At 46.4% G+C, this 13,582-nt stretch overlaps 1 protein-coding gene across 9 annotated transcripts in view; it reads left to right on the top strand.

Moving 5' to 3' along the window:
• Positions 1 to 13,582, top strand: part of St8sia1 (ST8 alpha-N-acetyl-neuraminide alpha-2,8-sialyltransferase 1) — a 167,988-nt gene that overhangs the window by 68,968 nt on the left and 85,438 nt on the right. For all 9 annotated transcript variants that reach the window (NM_011374.2, XM_011241575.2, XM_006506929.4 and 6 more), the window contains one exon: positions 6,393 to 6,537. In NM_011374.2, the coding sequence (NP_035504.2) occupies positions 6,393 to 6,537 (145 nt within the window). The remainder of the gene's footprint in view (positions 1 to 6,392; positions 6,538 to 13,582) is intronic.

Raw genomic sequence — 13,582 nt, 5'->3', positions numbered from 1 at the left:
AGATAACTTTCATGTGAAATCACTGCAGGTCATAACACACAACTGTCTGCTGTGCTGAGCTGTTTCAGGCTGTGTTCATTGTCACTGGGCATGTGAAGTGCACAAATGAGTGTGTTGTGTGTTCACAACCCCGGGCAGCAGTGAAACTGCATGTCTTATTACCTCTCCTGTTTGTGATAAAAGGCCCTGACAAAAGCGGTGTAGGGGAAAAGATCTTTTGTCTCACACTTGGAGGGCACACTGCCCTTCCTGGTGGGGAAGGTCCTGGCAGCAGGAACGGAGGGAACTGGCCACATTGCCTCCACAGTCAGGAAGCAGAGAGTGCTGACTGGTGATGCTCAGTCACCTCCCTCTTGTGCCTGTGAGGCTCATGTGCAGCCAACAGTGCTGCTCCCTCGCAGGGTGGATCTGCACACACACACACACACACACACACACACACACACACACACACACACACACACACGGCCCAGTAACCACACCAAGGTAACCAAACCCGTCACAAGCATTTCTGGAGGCCGACCTCATCTAGTTAGGACTTCGGGGGGCTTGTCTCTTGGGCAATTCTAGATTCTGTCCAGTTTACAATTGTTGGGTTACTTGTAACACAAGCGACAATTTCCAGAAATACTTTTGGGATGCACTGGACGTTTGATTTCGAATTCACCTGCTGCGTGTTCTATGAACCTTTCTACCCGTGTTGCAGACCCATACTCAGTTACAGGAACACATGTGGGGCCATGACCCACAGCTGAAGAGCTCTGTCATAGGTGATGGCCTCATGGCCTGTGACCCCCCTGCCCCAGCTCCCACTAGGAGGCCTGAGACCTGAGCGACCTCTTCCTCCTCAGTGCTTCTTGGGCTAAGCGTGTTTTCACTCTATGGTCTGACTGCAGCATCTTAGATGGGAGCACGTCAGAGACTGGGATTCTAATCATAAACATGCTGAAAATGGAAATCTGAATAAACTGGCTTTTCTTCTGTACTATGTGTATTTATGTGTGTGTACATACACCATCAGGCCATAAGACAACTCCGGGTGTCATTCCTCTGTACCATCTGCCTTGTTCTTAGACATAAGATCTCTCATTGGCCTGGAGCTCACTATATAGGCTAGGCTGGCTCGCCAGTGGCCCCAGGGAAAGAGAGGGCCACCTCCCTTTCTTCCCAGCGCTGGACTACAGGTGTATACCACCATGCCTAGGTTTTTATAAATCTTTTGCAGATTGTGTTTAGGTCCTGGAGTTAGCAAGCAAGCACTTCAGTGGCTGAGCCAAACTCTGTCTGAGTCTTCCTTCTGCCTTTTTTACTATCTCACACACACACACACACACACACACACACACACACACACACACACACACACACACCACTTAGGTATCATTTACTATCAGTATGAGAAGCATGAGAAAAGGGAAGGGAAACAAATTGCCAAAATTTCCAAAAGCTGATTGTTCTGTGTCTCCCCTTGAAAGCTGCCGAAGGTTGGACAGAGATGGCGTACTCGGTTCAGCTTGACAGTTCTTAGAGGCTGCAGTCCTAGTACCGGTACCATGATTTCTGGCAAATAGAATTGCATCCTCTTACCTCATAAATCTGTGGCAGCATTCCTGGCTAAAATGTCCTGGATGATCCCTCATCCTGCCAGTTTCTCCTAGGCCAGAGCTTAGGGCAGAGGTCACTCCCAGAACGCTGGACATAACTCAAAGTTCTACTCCTTCTAAGCAAACACAGATGTCCACTGAGTCTCTGGCTACGTCTCTCTGCAGTAGTAACTTAGCTTGTTGGTTGGCCTTCTCCATTTTAAAAATACATTTATTTTGTGTTTGAGGTTTATGGGATACACAGGGGATAAAGTGTTCACTGTTCACTGCAGCGAAGCAGATTAAGAGTTTGTCATCTGATAATTACTTTCATTTGTGATAAGAGCAGCTAAAATATACCTAACAATAAGTCTGTCTGGCATTTTAATTTTGTTATCTCTAGTCCCCCAAACTCTTGATCTTGAGCATCCTGCTCCCCACTTGGTTGATGGCTTCCTTGGCAGTCTTCTTCCTGCTCCCCACTTGGTTGATGGCTTCCTTGGCAGTCTTCTTCCTCCTCCTCCTCCTCCTCCTCCTCCTCCTCCTCCTCCTCCTCCTCCTCCTCCTCCTCCTCCTCCTCCTCCTCCTCCTCCTCCTCCTCCTCCTCCTCCTCCTCCTCCTCCTCCTCCTCCTCTTCTTCTTCTTCTTCTTCTTCTTCTTCTTCTTCTTCTTCTTCTTCTTCTTCTTCTTCTTTTTTGAGACAGGGTTTCTCTGTATGGCCCTAGTTGTCCTGGAACTCACTTTGTAGACCAGGCTGGCCTCGAACTCAGAAATCTGCCTGCCTCTGCCTCCCGAGTGCTGGGATTAAAGGCATGTGTCACCACGCCCGGCTCCTTGGCAGTCTTCTGACCCTTGAGCCACACATCCCCACTCCTCTCCACTTCCTTCCCACCCCTGCTCTCATGACGGATAGTCGAGGTTTCATCTTTTATGCTGCTGCCTTTGTTTTTTGTTTTGTTTTTGAGTCCACATACAAATGACATCATACTCTCCTTGTGCCTCTGTGCCTGGTTTATCTTACTTAACCTAATACCCTGGAGGCCTGTGCAAGTGACAAATGGCAGGGCCCTCTTGTTAAGGCGGAATTGCATTCCATTTTCTGTTCGCCCATCTGTTAATGGCATCTAGATGATCGCCCTACAGTCGCCGTTGTGAGTCACGCAGGGCGAACACAGGCTCCTTTATGAGGTGGTGATTTTATCTCTCTTGCGTGCGTATCCAGCATGAAGACAGCTGGGTTATGTGAGAATTTCATTTTTCGGTTTCTTGCGGAGCCTCTGTATTCTCTTCCACAGTGCCTATGACACTGTATTTGTATCAGCAGTGCGTGGGGCTCCTTCTCTTTACCCAGATGTTTCTTGCTGTTTGCTCTTTGGAGATGGCTATCAGTACAGGTGTGGGCTATGACTCTCCGGGGCTTCACCACACACTTCCCTGATGGTGAAGGAAGCTAAGTCTCTTTCTGGGTGACTGTTGCCTGCTGCTTTTAATTTTGAAAAAAAGTAATTGTGTATGCGTGAGAGAGATGGAAAACCAAAAAAAGTGAGGCAGAGTGAGAGGAAGGAAACCCTGGCGAGCCTGGGCAGGTCGGGGGCAGGCTGAAGTAGGTTCCATTACTTCTCTTCCTTCAGCCTTGCTCTTGAGGCAAGGCCTCCTTGCGACTGCCCAGCATGCTTCAGGATAGCTGACCTATCCTCTTCCATCACCTGACTCTGTCTTTGCATCCCATTCCATAGTGGGAGGATCAAGACCACAAATGTATGCTGCCATATCCAGCACCCCTCCCCTCTCCATGTCAACCCTGGGTTCCAGGTATCAAACCATGCCATAAGGCCTACATAGCAAGCACATTTACCCTTGAGCCTTCCTGGCCTTGTTTTCCATCTCTGCATCTTTTGGGGACAAGTTTCTGTTTGGTTCCTGGCTATGACATTATTGGTTTTCCGACTATTGAGCTGGAAGAGTTCCTTATAAAACTTGCCTTAACTTACTAGACACATTCTTGGTGCTCCCTGTGTCTCTCTGACTCTGTCTCCCTGTTTCTCTGTCTCCCTGTTTCTCTGTCTCCCTGTTTCTCTGTCTGTCTGTCTGTCTCTCTGTGTAAGTTGCTTTTCCATTTTCTTGTTTGTTCCTTTTTTTTGTGCAGAGCCCTGAAGATTGCTGTGGTTTCGTTGGTTAATCTGTGGTTGTAGCTTAAGCTTGTTTGCCCTTTCCTTATGTTTTCTGAAGGCAGATCTTGCTTTCTTAATTTTTGAGTCTACTTTCACATCTGAAGAGCCTACCACAATGTTACCTAAGAATTAAAAACAAAACAAACCCTTCATTACACATCCTATGATGACATTCCAGCCGATGCACCTAATGGCTCCGCTTTGTTTTTATTCTTGTGTAGCCCAGGGTGGCTGTAAATTTCTTATTCTCCTGCCTCAGCCACCCAGTGCTGGAAGTACAGAGTGTCCCTGGTTCAACTGCTGCTTTCGAAGTTGTTGCCGTGGTCTCTGTAGGTGGCGAGCTGGGTTAGGCCCCTCCGGTCTGAGGCATGTGCGTGGGCATCTTCTCTTTGTGCGCCCTTAGCACCTCATAGGTCAGCAGGACAGGTGGGTGTGGAGGATTTGTGGAGAGAGAGAGAAAATGTTGGAGAGGCGCCTGCACTGAAGAGAGCAACAAGATTGCAAATTTGCAATGTTTCTGGAAACATTTGTCCTCGAGGAACACCTGCTATCCTGCTATTTTTTTTTTTCGTCTAATTCTGCTTTCTCCCCTTAAAGGAATAAGAAGTCATTCATTAGCCTATCAAACTCGTGTAACTATTGGCTTAGACACTGGTTTCATTGTCTGTGACTTCATAAAAATGTGCCTGGATTTTTTTTTCCCTGTGTGGTTGTTTTTGTTTTGGGTTTTGTTTTTGCTTTTTATAATTCAGAGAGGAAACACACATGAACGTGATTTGTAAGCTGTCAGGTGCCAGGCAGAAGGCAGTGCTGTCACTCGACATTGGCAAGGTTTCCTTTGTGATTCTTTATACTGAGTTAAAGTGGAGTCCAGGTGAGAGCTTCAGTCCGGATGCAAGGGTCTGGTGAAAGCCGGAAAGACTTGAGAGAGAGCCCCATCCAGCCATGGTGTTGGTTGTGTGAGCTGAGACAGACTGTGGGGAGAGAATCATAAGGCTGCCCAGCTCCATGGTATGGTGGGAACCGAGTGGAAGCCCTGTCCAGAAGGCGTGTGCTGTCTGGCAGGCACTGGGCCCATTTGTGCAAAAGATTCCTTAGGTAAAGAAAGGGGAAGTGGGTTGGTATGGCTCTGAGCAATTGGCAAACAGAGAGGAAACAGCCTAGACATGGTCGCAGAGGTCTGCATGTGTGTTCTTCCTGTGGCCCAGGCATGTCTTTAAACCACAGGTGGTGCATTTTTGTAGATGCAAATGGAATTTAATGACACTCACAATAATTTTCGTTGCTCAAAGAACAAAAGAAAATGAGATATCACCAGACCCGTGACAGGAAACCCAAACTCAGTGCATTCTCCCTAAAGTTTACATTCACGCGGGTGGGACGTCTCTCTGTATTAAGAGATTGTTTTTTATCATGTAGCTTACTAGAGTGCTCTTTTGACAAAATATAGGGATAACTTGTGAGCTGAGCATGGTTGTGAATAGTCCTTAGCATTCAGTAGTCAGGAGGGTGATGAACTTAAGACCAGCCTGGTATACACAAAGAGAGCCTGATGATAATGGCAATGATGTCGATGGTGGTGGGTGGGACAGGAAAGGGAAGAACAGTCTATGATCAATGGAATGCTGGTATAGTTGCAAAATATGGCATTAACATCTTTGATGTGGGGGATGGTAGGGGGTAAGACTTTTATCCCCTGCCCTCTTCCCATTGAAACTAGTGTGAAGGGGAGGCCAGCCAAGATAACCTAGCATGTCTAATGAGATGTTAGTTACTCTCCTCTGGCAACTCACGGTCACACCAGCAGTGTGCTTTAGTAGGTGCTTCCTGGTGCACTCGAGGTGTGCCATCGTGTCTGCAGTTTGTCTTCCCAAGTGCCAGCTCATTTCCTCATTAAAGCTCAGCGCCTGATGGGTTTACCCATAGAGCAGTAACAAGGCCAGTAGTTGAGGAACCAACAGGAGTCTACAGGGTAGAACATTCAGGGCAGGCAATCCTGAGCGAGGGCGCTATTTCGAACACGGAGGGTGAACAGCCAAGGCAGAGGTCAGAGTGTTCAACTGTCAGTTTCCACAGAGGCTTACGTTAAAGGAGTGCTGAAGACAGTTTGCCTCGCCATTGTCTTAGACCATAGTGTTCCTTTCACGCCTGCTTCTATTCAGAGGGGCTGCTGAGGTCCTCTCTGTAATCGAGCCCTTAGTTTCTGGCATATTAGTTTGGACCACGCCATTTCATTCGCCTGTAGCATTCGTCCACACTGTTTTTAACCACCCGATAGTTACAGCCTGACGGCAGGTGTGTTTCTGCTGCCACAAAAGCCTAGTTGCCCTTCAGAGCCAGCTCAAGTCTTTCCAGGACCCAGATGGCTGGACTAATCCATGCATCTCCAAGGGTCATGCATATGTTTTGCCTCTGAACATATTTCAGACACACCTGAGAGCTAGAATGTTTTCCTGAAATATTTTTAAGTGAAATATTACTCAGTGACTGGGAGTGGGAGTCACTCAGAGTGTGATCTGCTCTGTGGAGTCTGCAGAGTGAGCTGGCACTGGGGTGAGGCCGCACATTCCTGTGCGGATGACAAATGAGTGACCCGGCTGCTCACTTAACCTGCCGTTCTCGTCTTTTTCTCTCCTAGGAGACAAATGGAAGACTGCTGTGACCCTGCCCATCTCTTTGCTATGACTAAGATGAACTCCCCCATGGGGAAGAGCCTGTGGTACGATGGGGAGCTCTTATACTCGTTCACCATCGATAATTCCACGTACTCCCTCTTCCCCCAGGTGAGTGGAGTCTGTTGCATTGTGATATGATTCACTCTGTTTCTCACGACTGATAGGATGGGGGTTACACGGCTCTGCTAGCCCACTGGGCTCTCCTCTCCCATCTTCTTTCCTCATCTTAATCTTGCATACCTTTTTCTCGTGTCTTTCCATGTTTCCTGCTTTGAGGCAAGGGTGGAAGTAAAATATTAGCAAGAAGGACCGTATAGATCCTCAGCTATCTGTCACTTAGACCGCAATAGGATGAGAGTAAGGCAAAGGCTGGTCAGGCCATGCTGGCATCCTCGTGTTCTGATGGCAGTGGTGAAGATTTCAGATGCTGGAATGTTTTCTTAGGACTGACGCTGCCACTGGGGAATGGGGACCCTGTGGCTTCCCAGGATCCTAGCTTGCTGTCCTTGTGGCTTGATTCTTGCTATGGGGTGGAGGACTCTTGGATACGGAGAGAAAGGATTCAGTCTGAGCACCTTGGAAGTGCTCTAAGCCAGTCTGCTTCCTCAGGGTTTTCCTGCTTGGCTTTCTGAACACTGTAGTAACACAATTTTTATTAACTAGTTTGAAAAAGACAAGTTTTATTTTAGAGACCTGTTGGCGGAGGGTGGGGAGATCTTTGGTAAACAGCCATTAGGGAGAAGCTAAGAAACGAATTTTGGTCTTCCCAAGTCTTTTGGGTAACCTTAGATTGGCCAAATGGTTGCCTTGAAAGAGGATCAATGGTCAGTCAGGGTTAGATAGTAGGACTGAGCTTCAAGTAACCTGAAACGCATAAGTAACAAGCACAGCCCTAAAAAAGAGGGCCTGTACATTTGTCCCATTAGATCCAGAGTCACGGCCTCTGCAAAGTGAGCCCATACTGCTGAGCATATACCCAAAGGCTTCTAAGTGAGCACACCACAGAGATACCTGCATAGGTACATTGTTTCTGCATTGCTCACAGTAACTGAAATAGAGCCAGCCTTCATGTCTGTCAGCAGAGGAATGGGTAAAGACGCTGTGGTCCGTGTGTGAAGAAAAATGAAATCATGTCATTAGTGAGAAAATGAACAGAACCGGAGATCGTCATGTTAAGTGAAATAGAACAAACTCAGAAAGTAGATATTACACGTTTTCTCTCTTGCAGAATTGTAGCATGAGCACGCACATGAGTGTGTGTGTGTATCGTGTCTGTGTGTATGTCTGTCTGTGTGTGTCTCTCTGTGTGTGTCTCTCTGTGTGTGTCTGCATGTTTCTGTATGTGTATGTGTCTGTCTGTGTGTATGTGTCTCTGTGTTTGTCTGTGTGTATGTATGTCTGCGTGTTTGTCTCTGTCTGTGTGTGTCTATCTCTGTGTGTCTGTGCATGTGCCTATGTTTGTCTCTGTGTGTATCTGTGTGTGTCTCTCTCTGTGTCTCTCTGTGTGTGTCTGGTTGTGTCTGTCTGTGCGCACGTGTGTGTGTGTGTGTGTGTGTGTGTATGTGCAGCACATGAGCATATGAGAGTGAGGAAGGACCTAGAGGATATGGGGAAGGACAGAAAAGGATGGTGGGGTGTATGTGACATGAAAGCAGAGAGAAGAGATATTTAGGGGACAGAGAGGGATGGGAAGAGGGAAGGAGGGGGGATGGGGAAGTAATTGCACAGTATAATTGCATAGATTTAGAAGGTATGCTGCTTAAAGAGCAGGGCAGGAGGGAACCAACAGTAAATAGGAGGTTGGAAAGAGGGAGAACAACTCTTGCTCTTGGAGAGGACCTGCGTTTACACTTACTAGGTGGCTCACAATGCCCATAACTCCAGTTCCCATGGATCTGACTCCCTTTCTGACCTCCGTGGGCACCAGGCATGCATGTAGCTCACATGCACATTTGCTGGCAAACACTGATATAAATAGGATGAAGCAAATAGAAATTAGGAAATATAGATTGGGCAGCTGGCTTGGTGGCAAGAGCACTTATTCTATACGTGTGAGGACCTGAGTTTAACTCCCCAGTGTCTATGTATAAACTGGGCATGGCTGCATGCACCTGTAACCCCTGCATTGGGATGGGACTGGGGGTGGGTAGCAGAGACAGGTAGGTCCCAGGAGCTCACTAGCCAACCAGCTTAGCTACATCAGTGATCTTCTACTTCAATGAGGGGCCCTGCCTCAAGACATGCAGGCAGAGAATGGTAGAAGACACCGGAGACCCTCTGGCCTCTAAGTGTGTGCTCATGGGAGTGCACACTCATGTGCTCATGCATATGCACCACCTACAGGCACAGCACACTGTACCACACTGTAGCACATACACGCACACACATTCTCTGGTACACACATGCTAGGAAATCAAGCTTTACTTCTGTGCCAATCCTCGTGTGCTTCTTGTACTTGGTTGCTTTGTGCTGTGGAGGACTCCTACTATCAAAGGAAAGTGGAAAAGATGTCTCTATCTTTTACCAACGAAACTTGTTGGATAACGCACCCCATCTCTTCTGAGACTCAGCTCTTGTCTCTGTATGATGGGGAGAGAAACATGGGTCCTATCTCTTTACAGAGTAGCAGTGTAGACTAATTTATCAGTGTGTGGTATAATCTCTGATGGCCAGTGCTAATATCTCCCTTGCTCATGTGCTGGGTCCTGAGACTAGGCGTCTTAGGGTAGGACATGTGTAGAAATCACCCTGGGTACTTTAGGTAAAAAGATAGTTTGTCAAGGGAGTTTGGTGCTTCTAACACTAGAAGAGAGAAGCAGGAGCCAAGATGCCACTCCTAGAGTTGAGTTCTAGATTGTGGCATAAGTTTTCTAGGATTAGAAGATTCTAGAACCATTGCCATTTGTGTGGCCATGATTGCCTTCAGAAGAAACAGTGTCCAGCATGTGGGTTTCAGGACTTCTCTTCTTCAAGTCTTCTTCAAGTACATGTCATGCAAAGATGAATTTGCATCCAAACCACTCATTGCCTAGAAATGGGAGACAGGCAGTTTTTAACTCCCAAGCTTCAGCAAGATGGTAATGAAAGGGAGATAACCAGCCTGAACCAGTGAATGAGATCCTATGAAGTTAGTACTAGCCAGGCATGTTGGCACACACCTGTGATCCCAGCACAGGGGAGACTGAGGCAGGAGGTTCACACATTAGACCACATCAAAGGCTGCAGCACCTGGCATGCTTGATCTCACTCTATGTCACCACTCTGTGAATAGACAGCACCCATGCTACTCTGTCCTTTGTACGGAGGATGCCGATGACTGGCCTCAGTTGCCCCCTCAATCCGAGAGAGAATCAGGGTCCCGGTACAGGTGGTCAGGGAGTCGGCAAAAAGTGAAAAATCGACGAGAACACAAAGGAGTGTTGTATCTGAATGTAATTTGTTAAAGCAAGCATCAGACTTATATAATACAGAAAACAAGTTAAGTGGTACATTAAGGTCATTCAAGGTACATTGAAGTTATCTGACACAAAACAAATAAATGCATACAAAAAGACTGGCAGGAACCAGGCAATGTTTACAATTGAGATAAGATCAGCCCTATGTAAAGTCAGCTCTTCACAGGAGCCATGTGAAAGGTCTGATGCAGTGCTAGTCTATTGTTAAACCCACCACCAGGGGTCCCTTAGTAAATACCTACTTATGCTATTCCTCTGGGCCTAGTGAAAAACATGCACATGGGAGTTCTGTACTACTAACCCTTTCATGAATAATACAATACTCCAGTTCCTCCTAAAACTACAACCTACCTTCTTCCTAGGCCATTGTGTATTCCTGTGTATGGGAGTAACTCGGCTATTGTTCTAAATATTTACTCTGTAGACTAGCCCTGAGATTTCTAGCTCCATTCAAGTAAATTGTAATGCCTGATTTCTTTCACTGTCTCTCTTACAAGAGGTAATTCTGAATGTTGCTGAATAGGTAACATTCTTACTGAATTCCAAGCCCAGGGTGGGCTCAAGGACTGCCTAGGACATTGGAACACTGGTGGAGGCTAATCTAACTTAGCTGTATGTCAAAATAAAACAATATTGAAGGAAAGCACACAGATCCATTCACTGACTATAGCAAGGACAGATTTGGCACATAAAGGATGCCATGGTTCCAGAAGACTAAGTTTCCATGAACTTTTGGCCTCGGGACTGCATCCAAGCTTTTGGGCCTGTCACAGTCACTACTGGAGTGGGTGTGGCAGGAGGAGACTCAGTCTTAGGCACAGAGTGAGTTCGAGGCGAACCTGAGCTACACAGCAAGACCTAGTTCTAAGACAAACTGAGAAACTCAGGATTGATACTGAAGAGCTAAGTGAAGATGAGGGAAAAACATGTCTTTAACAGCAAGATGAAAGTTAAAAGCAAGGCAAATGAGGCCTTTTGTAGTTGAGGGTTCTCAGCCATGCCACCTGACACTCAGCTATATGGTAGGAAATAGATTAGAGGGGAAGAGATGATTAAAGAGACACAAGCTAGCCTGCTGTCACAGAAGGGGAGGAAACGAAGCACTTCCTTTTCAAGTGTGTGTGGATGAATTCTGTGCCTGTCATCATCCCGGAATAAAAAGGGAAAATGTGCCTTTCTGTAGGAACCAGAAGTCATTACATCACCATGTGTGCATAACTGTGAAAAACACTCAGTGAGCAGATTTTTAAACTTATGTGTTGATTTTCCTGTAAGATTCTGAAATGACTAATTACTTTGTTAACACTCTGAAAAACCAGTTGCAACATGGAGTTGCCTACCTCTCTATTCTCCTAGGTATTTCTTGTTTGTTACAAGAAAACTAAGTTGCCCTCTACTTGCCTGCTCTCTCTTGTGTTGCTGCTGATCCGAAAGTATCATAGCCAGAAAGCAGGTGAACAGGCTCTGCTTGGTTTGAGGAGCAAGCTTGGATTCCCCTGCCTGTACTGGTCAGCCCTTTAAAGGCCTGAGGTCAGACTCAGAGTCTACCAACAGTGTGCAGATGAGCTGCTCGTATCATGGCAGACAGGAAGTGTAGTGAAGTCATAACAGGAAGTGATCAGGACAAGGTCTGGGCCCCAGAGACAAGGCCCTAGTAACCTACTTTTAACCAAGCATTGCCGCCATCATTCCAGAGCCTTCCAATAATCTATCCCCAAAATGGAACCACTCAGTGGGCTGAAGCATTCTTTAGGCCATAGCCCTCAAGATCTAATCTCTGTGAAGGCCCTCACCCAGGGATGCATTGCTAACCCTTATTTGTTTCTCAGTCTGATTGACTTGATAATCCAAATAGCAACTCATTGGACTGAGTTTCAGTGAAACAACTACCTGGTCACTCATTCTCAAGTCCAGACCGTGTATCTCTACTGAGCATGTCCCTCCACATACTGTACAAATGTTATCCAGCATTCTTATCGTTAGTATTCCTCTGGCCACTATTGCTCATCTTCACTGTTGCTGCCAAGGTACAACAGAAGAGAGAGAAAGGTGTCCGTGTTTATTGCAGTGTTTTGGGTCCTCTTTAGGGCTGTGTCCTTAGATAAGGATCCAGAGAGCACTGTATCTTGGAGATATCACACCAAAGCTCTGTTATCACAGTCTGCCAAGTCTCCCTTGGACCTTTCACCACTGCCTGTAGCCTTATCATCAACAGTTTTGAATTCTGACACATGATAGTTATCTGCACAATTGCATTTGTACATGTTATTGTTTCCGAAAAGTTCCTTCCTGGTCCCAGGACTTTGGGGTGAGCCTTGGAGGAATAAGCTTCCATCTTTGTGGTAGTGTGATGCTCCCCAAGTCCTTCTGAAACCTATTTCAAGCTACCTATTTACCAGGATGCCATGTCCAAGTCCCACTCAGACTGACCTGGAGGGGAGCAAGTGCTCGTGTAGTTATATCAAAAGTTATATCAAATGGCTCTGTGGATATATGTTGTTAAAATAACTGTTAAACATGATTAGGCATGGGCGCCTGACTTTATTTTAATAATTTGTTTTTTTGCTGGAACTCTTTTTTTTTTTTTTCCATTTTTTATTAGGTATTTCGCTCATTTACATTTGCAATGCTATACCAAAAGTCCCCCATAGCCACCCACCCCCTCTCCCCTACCCACCCACTCCCCTTTTATGGCCCTGGCGTTCCCCTGTACTGGGGCATATAAAGTTTGCGTGTCCAATGGGCCTCTCTTTCCAGTGATGGCCGACTAGGCCATCTTTTGATGCATATGCAGCTAGAGTCAAGAGCTCCGGGGTACTGGTTAGTTCATAATGTTGTTCCACCTATAGGGTTGCAGATCCCTTTAGCTTCTTTGGTACTTTCTCTAGCTCCTTCATTGGGGGCCATGTGATCCATCCAATAGCCGACTGTGAGCATCCACTTCTATGTTTGCTAGGCCCAGGCATACTCTGACAAGAGACAGCTATATCAGGGTCCTTTCAGCATAATCTTGCTAGTGTATGCAATGGTGTCAGCATTTGGAAGCTGATTATGGGATGGATCCCCGGATATAGTAGTGTCTACATGGTCCATCCTTTTATCTCAACTCCAAACTTTGTCTCTGTAACTCCTTCCAAGGGTGTTTTGCTCCCACTTCTAAGGAGGGGCATAGTGTTCACACTTCAGTCTTCATTTTTCTTGAGTTTCATGTGTTTAGGAAATTGTATCTTATATCTTGGGTATCTTAGGTTTTGGGCTAATATCCACTTATCAGTGAGTACATATTGTGTGAGTTCCTTTGTGAATGTGTTACCTCACTCAGGATGATGCCCTCCAGGTCCATCCATTTGGCCAGGAATTTCATAAATTCATTCTTTTTAATAGCTGAGTAGTACTCCATTGTGTAGATGTACCACATCTTCTGTATCCATTCCTCTGTTGAGGGGCATCTGGGTTCCTTCCAGCTTCTGGCTATTATAAATAAGGCTGCTATGAACATAGTGGAGCATGTGTCCTTCTTACCAGTTGGGGCATCTTCTGGATATATGCCCAGGAGAGGTATTGCTGGATCCTCCGGTAGTACTATATCCAGTTTTCTGAGGAACCGCCAGACTGATCTCCAGAGTGGTTGTACAAGCCTGCAATCCCACCAACAATGGAGGAGTGTTCCTCTTTCTCCACATCCACGCCAGCATCTG

The sequence above is a fragment of the Mus musculus genome, chromosome 6, assembly GCF_000001635.26.
Source record: "Mus musculus strain C57BL/6J chromosome 6, GRCm38.p6 C57BL/6J".
Lineage (NCBI taxonomy): Eukaryota > Metazoa > Chordata > Mammalia > Rodentia > Muridae > Mus > Mus musculus.
Note: the sequence above shows the minus strand (reverse complement) of the source record. Positions and strands in the feature narration are given on the sequence as shown.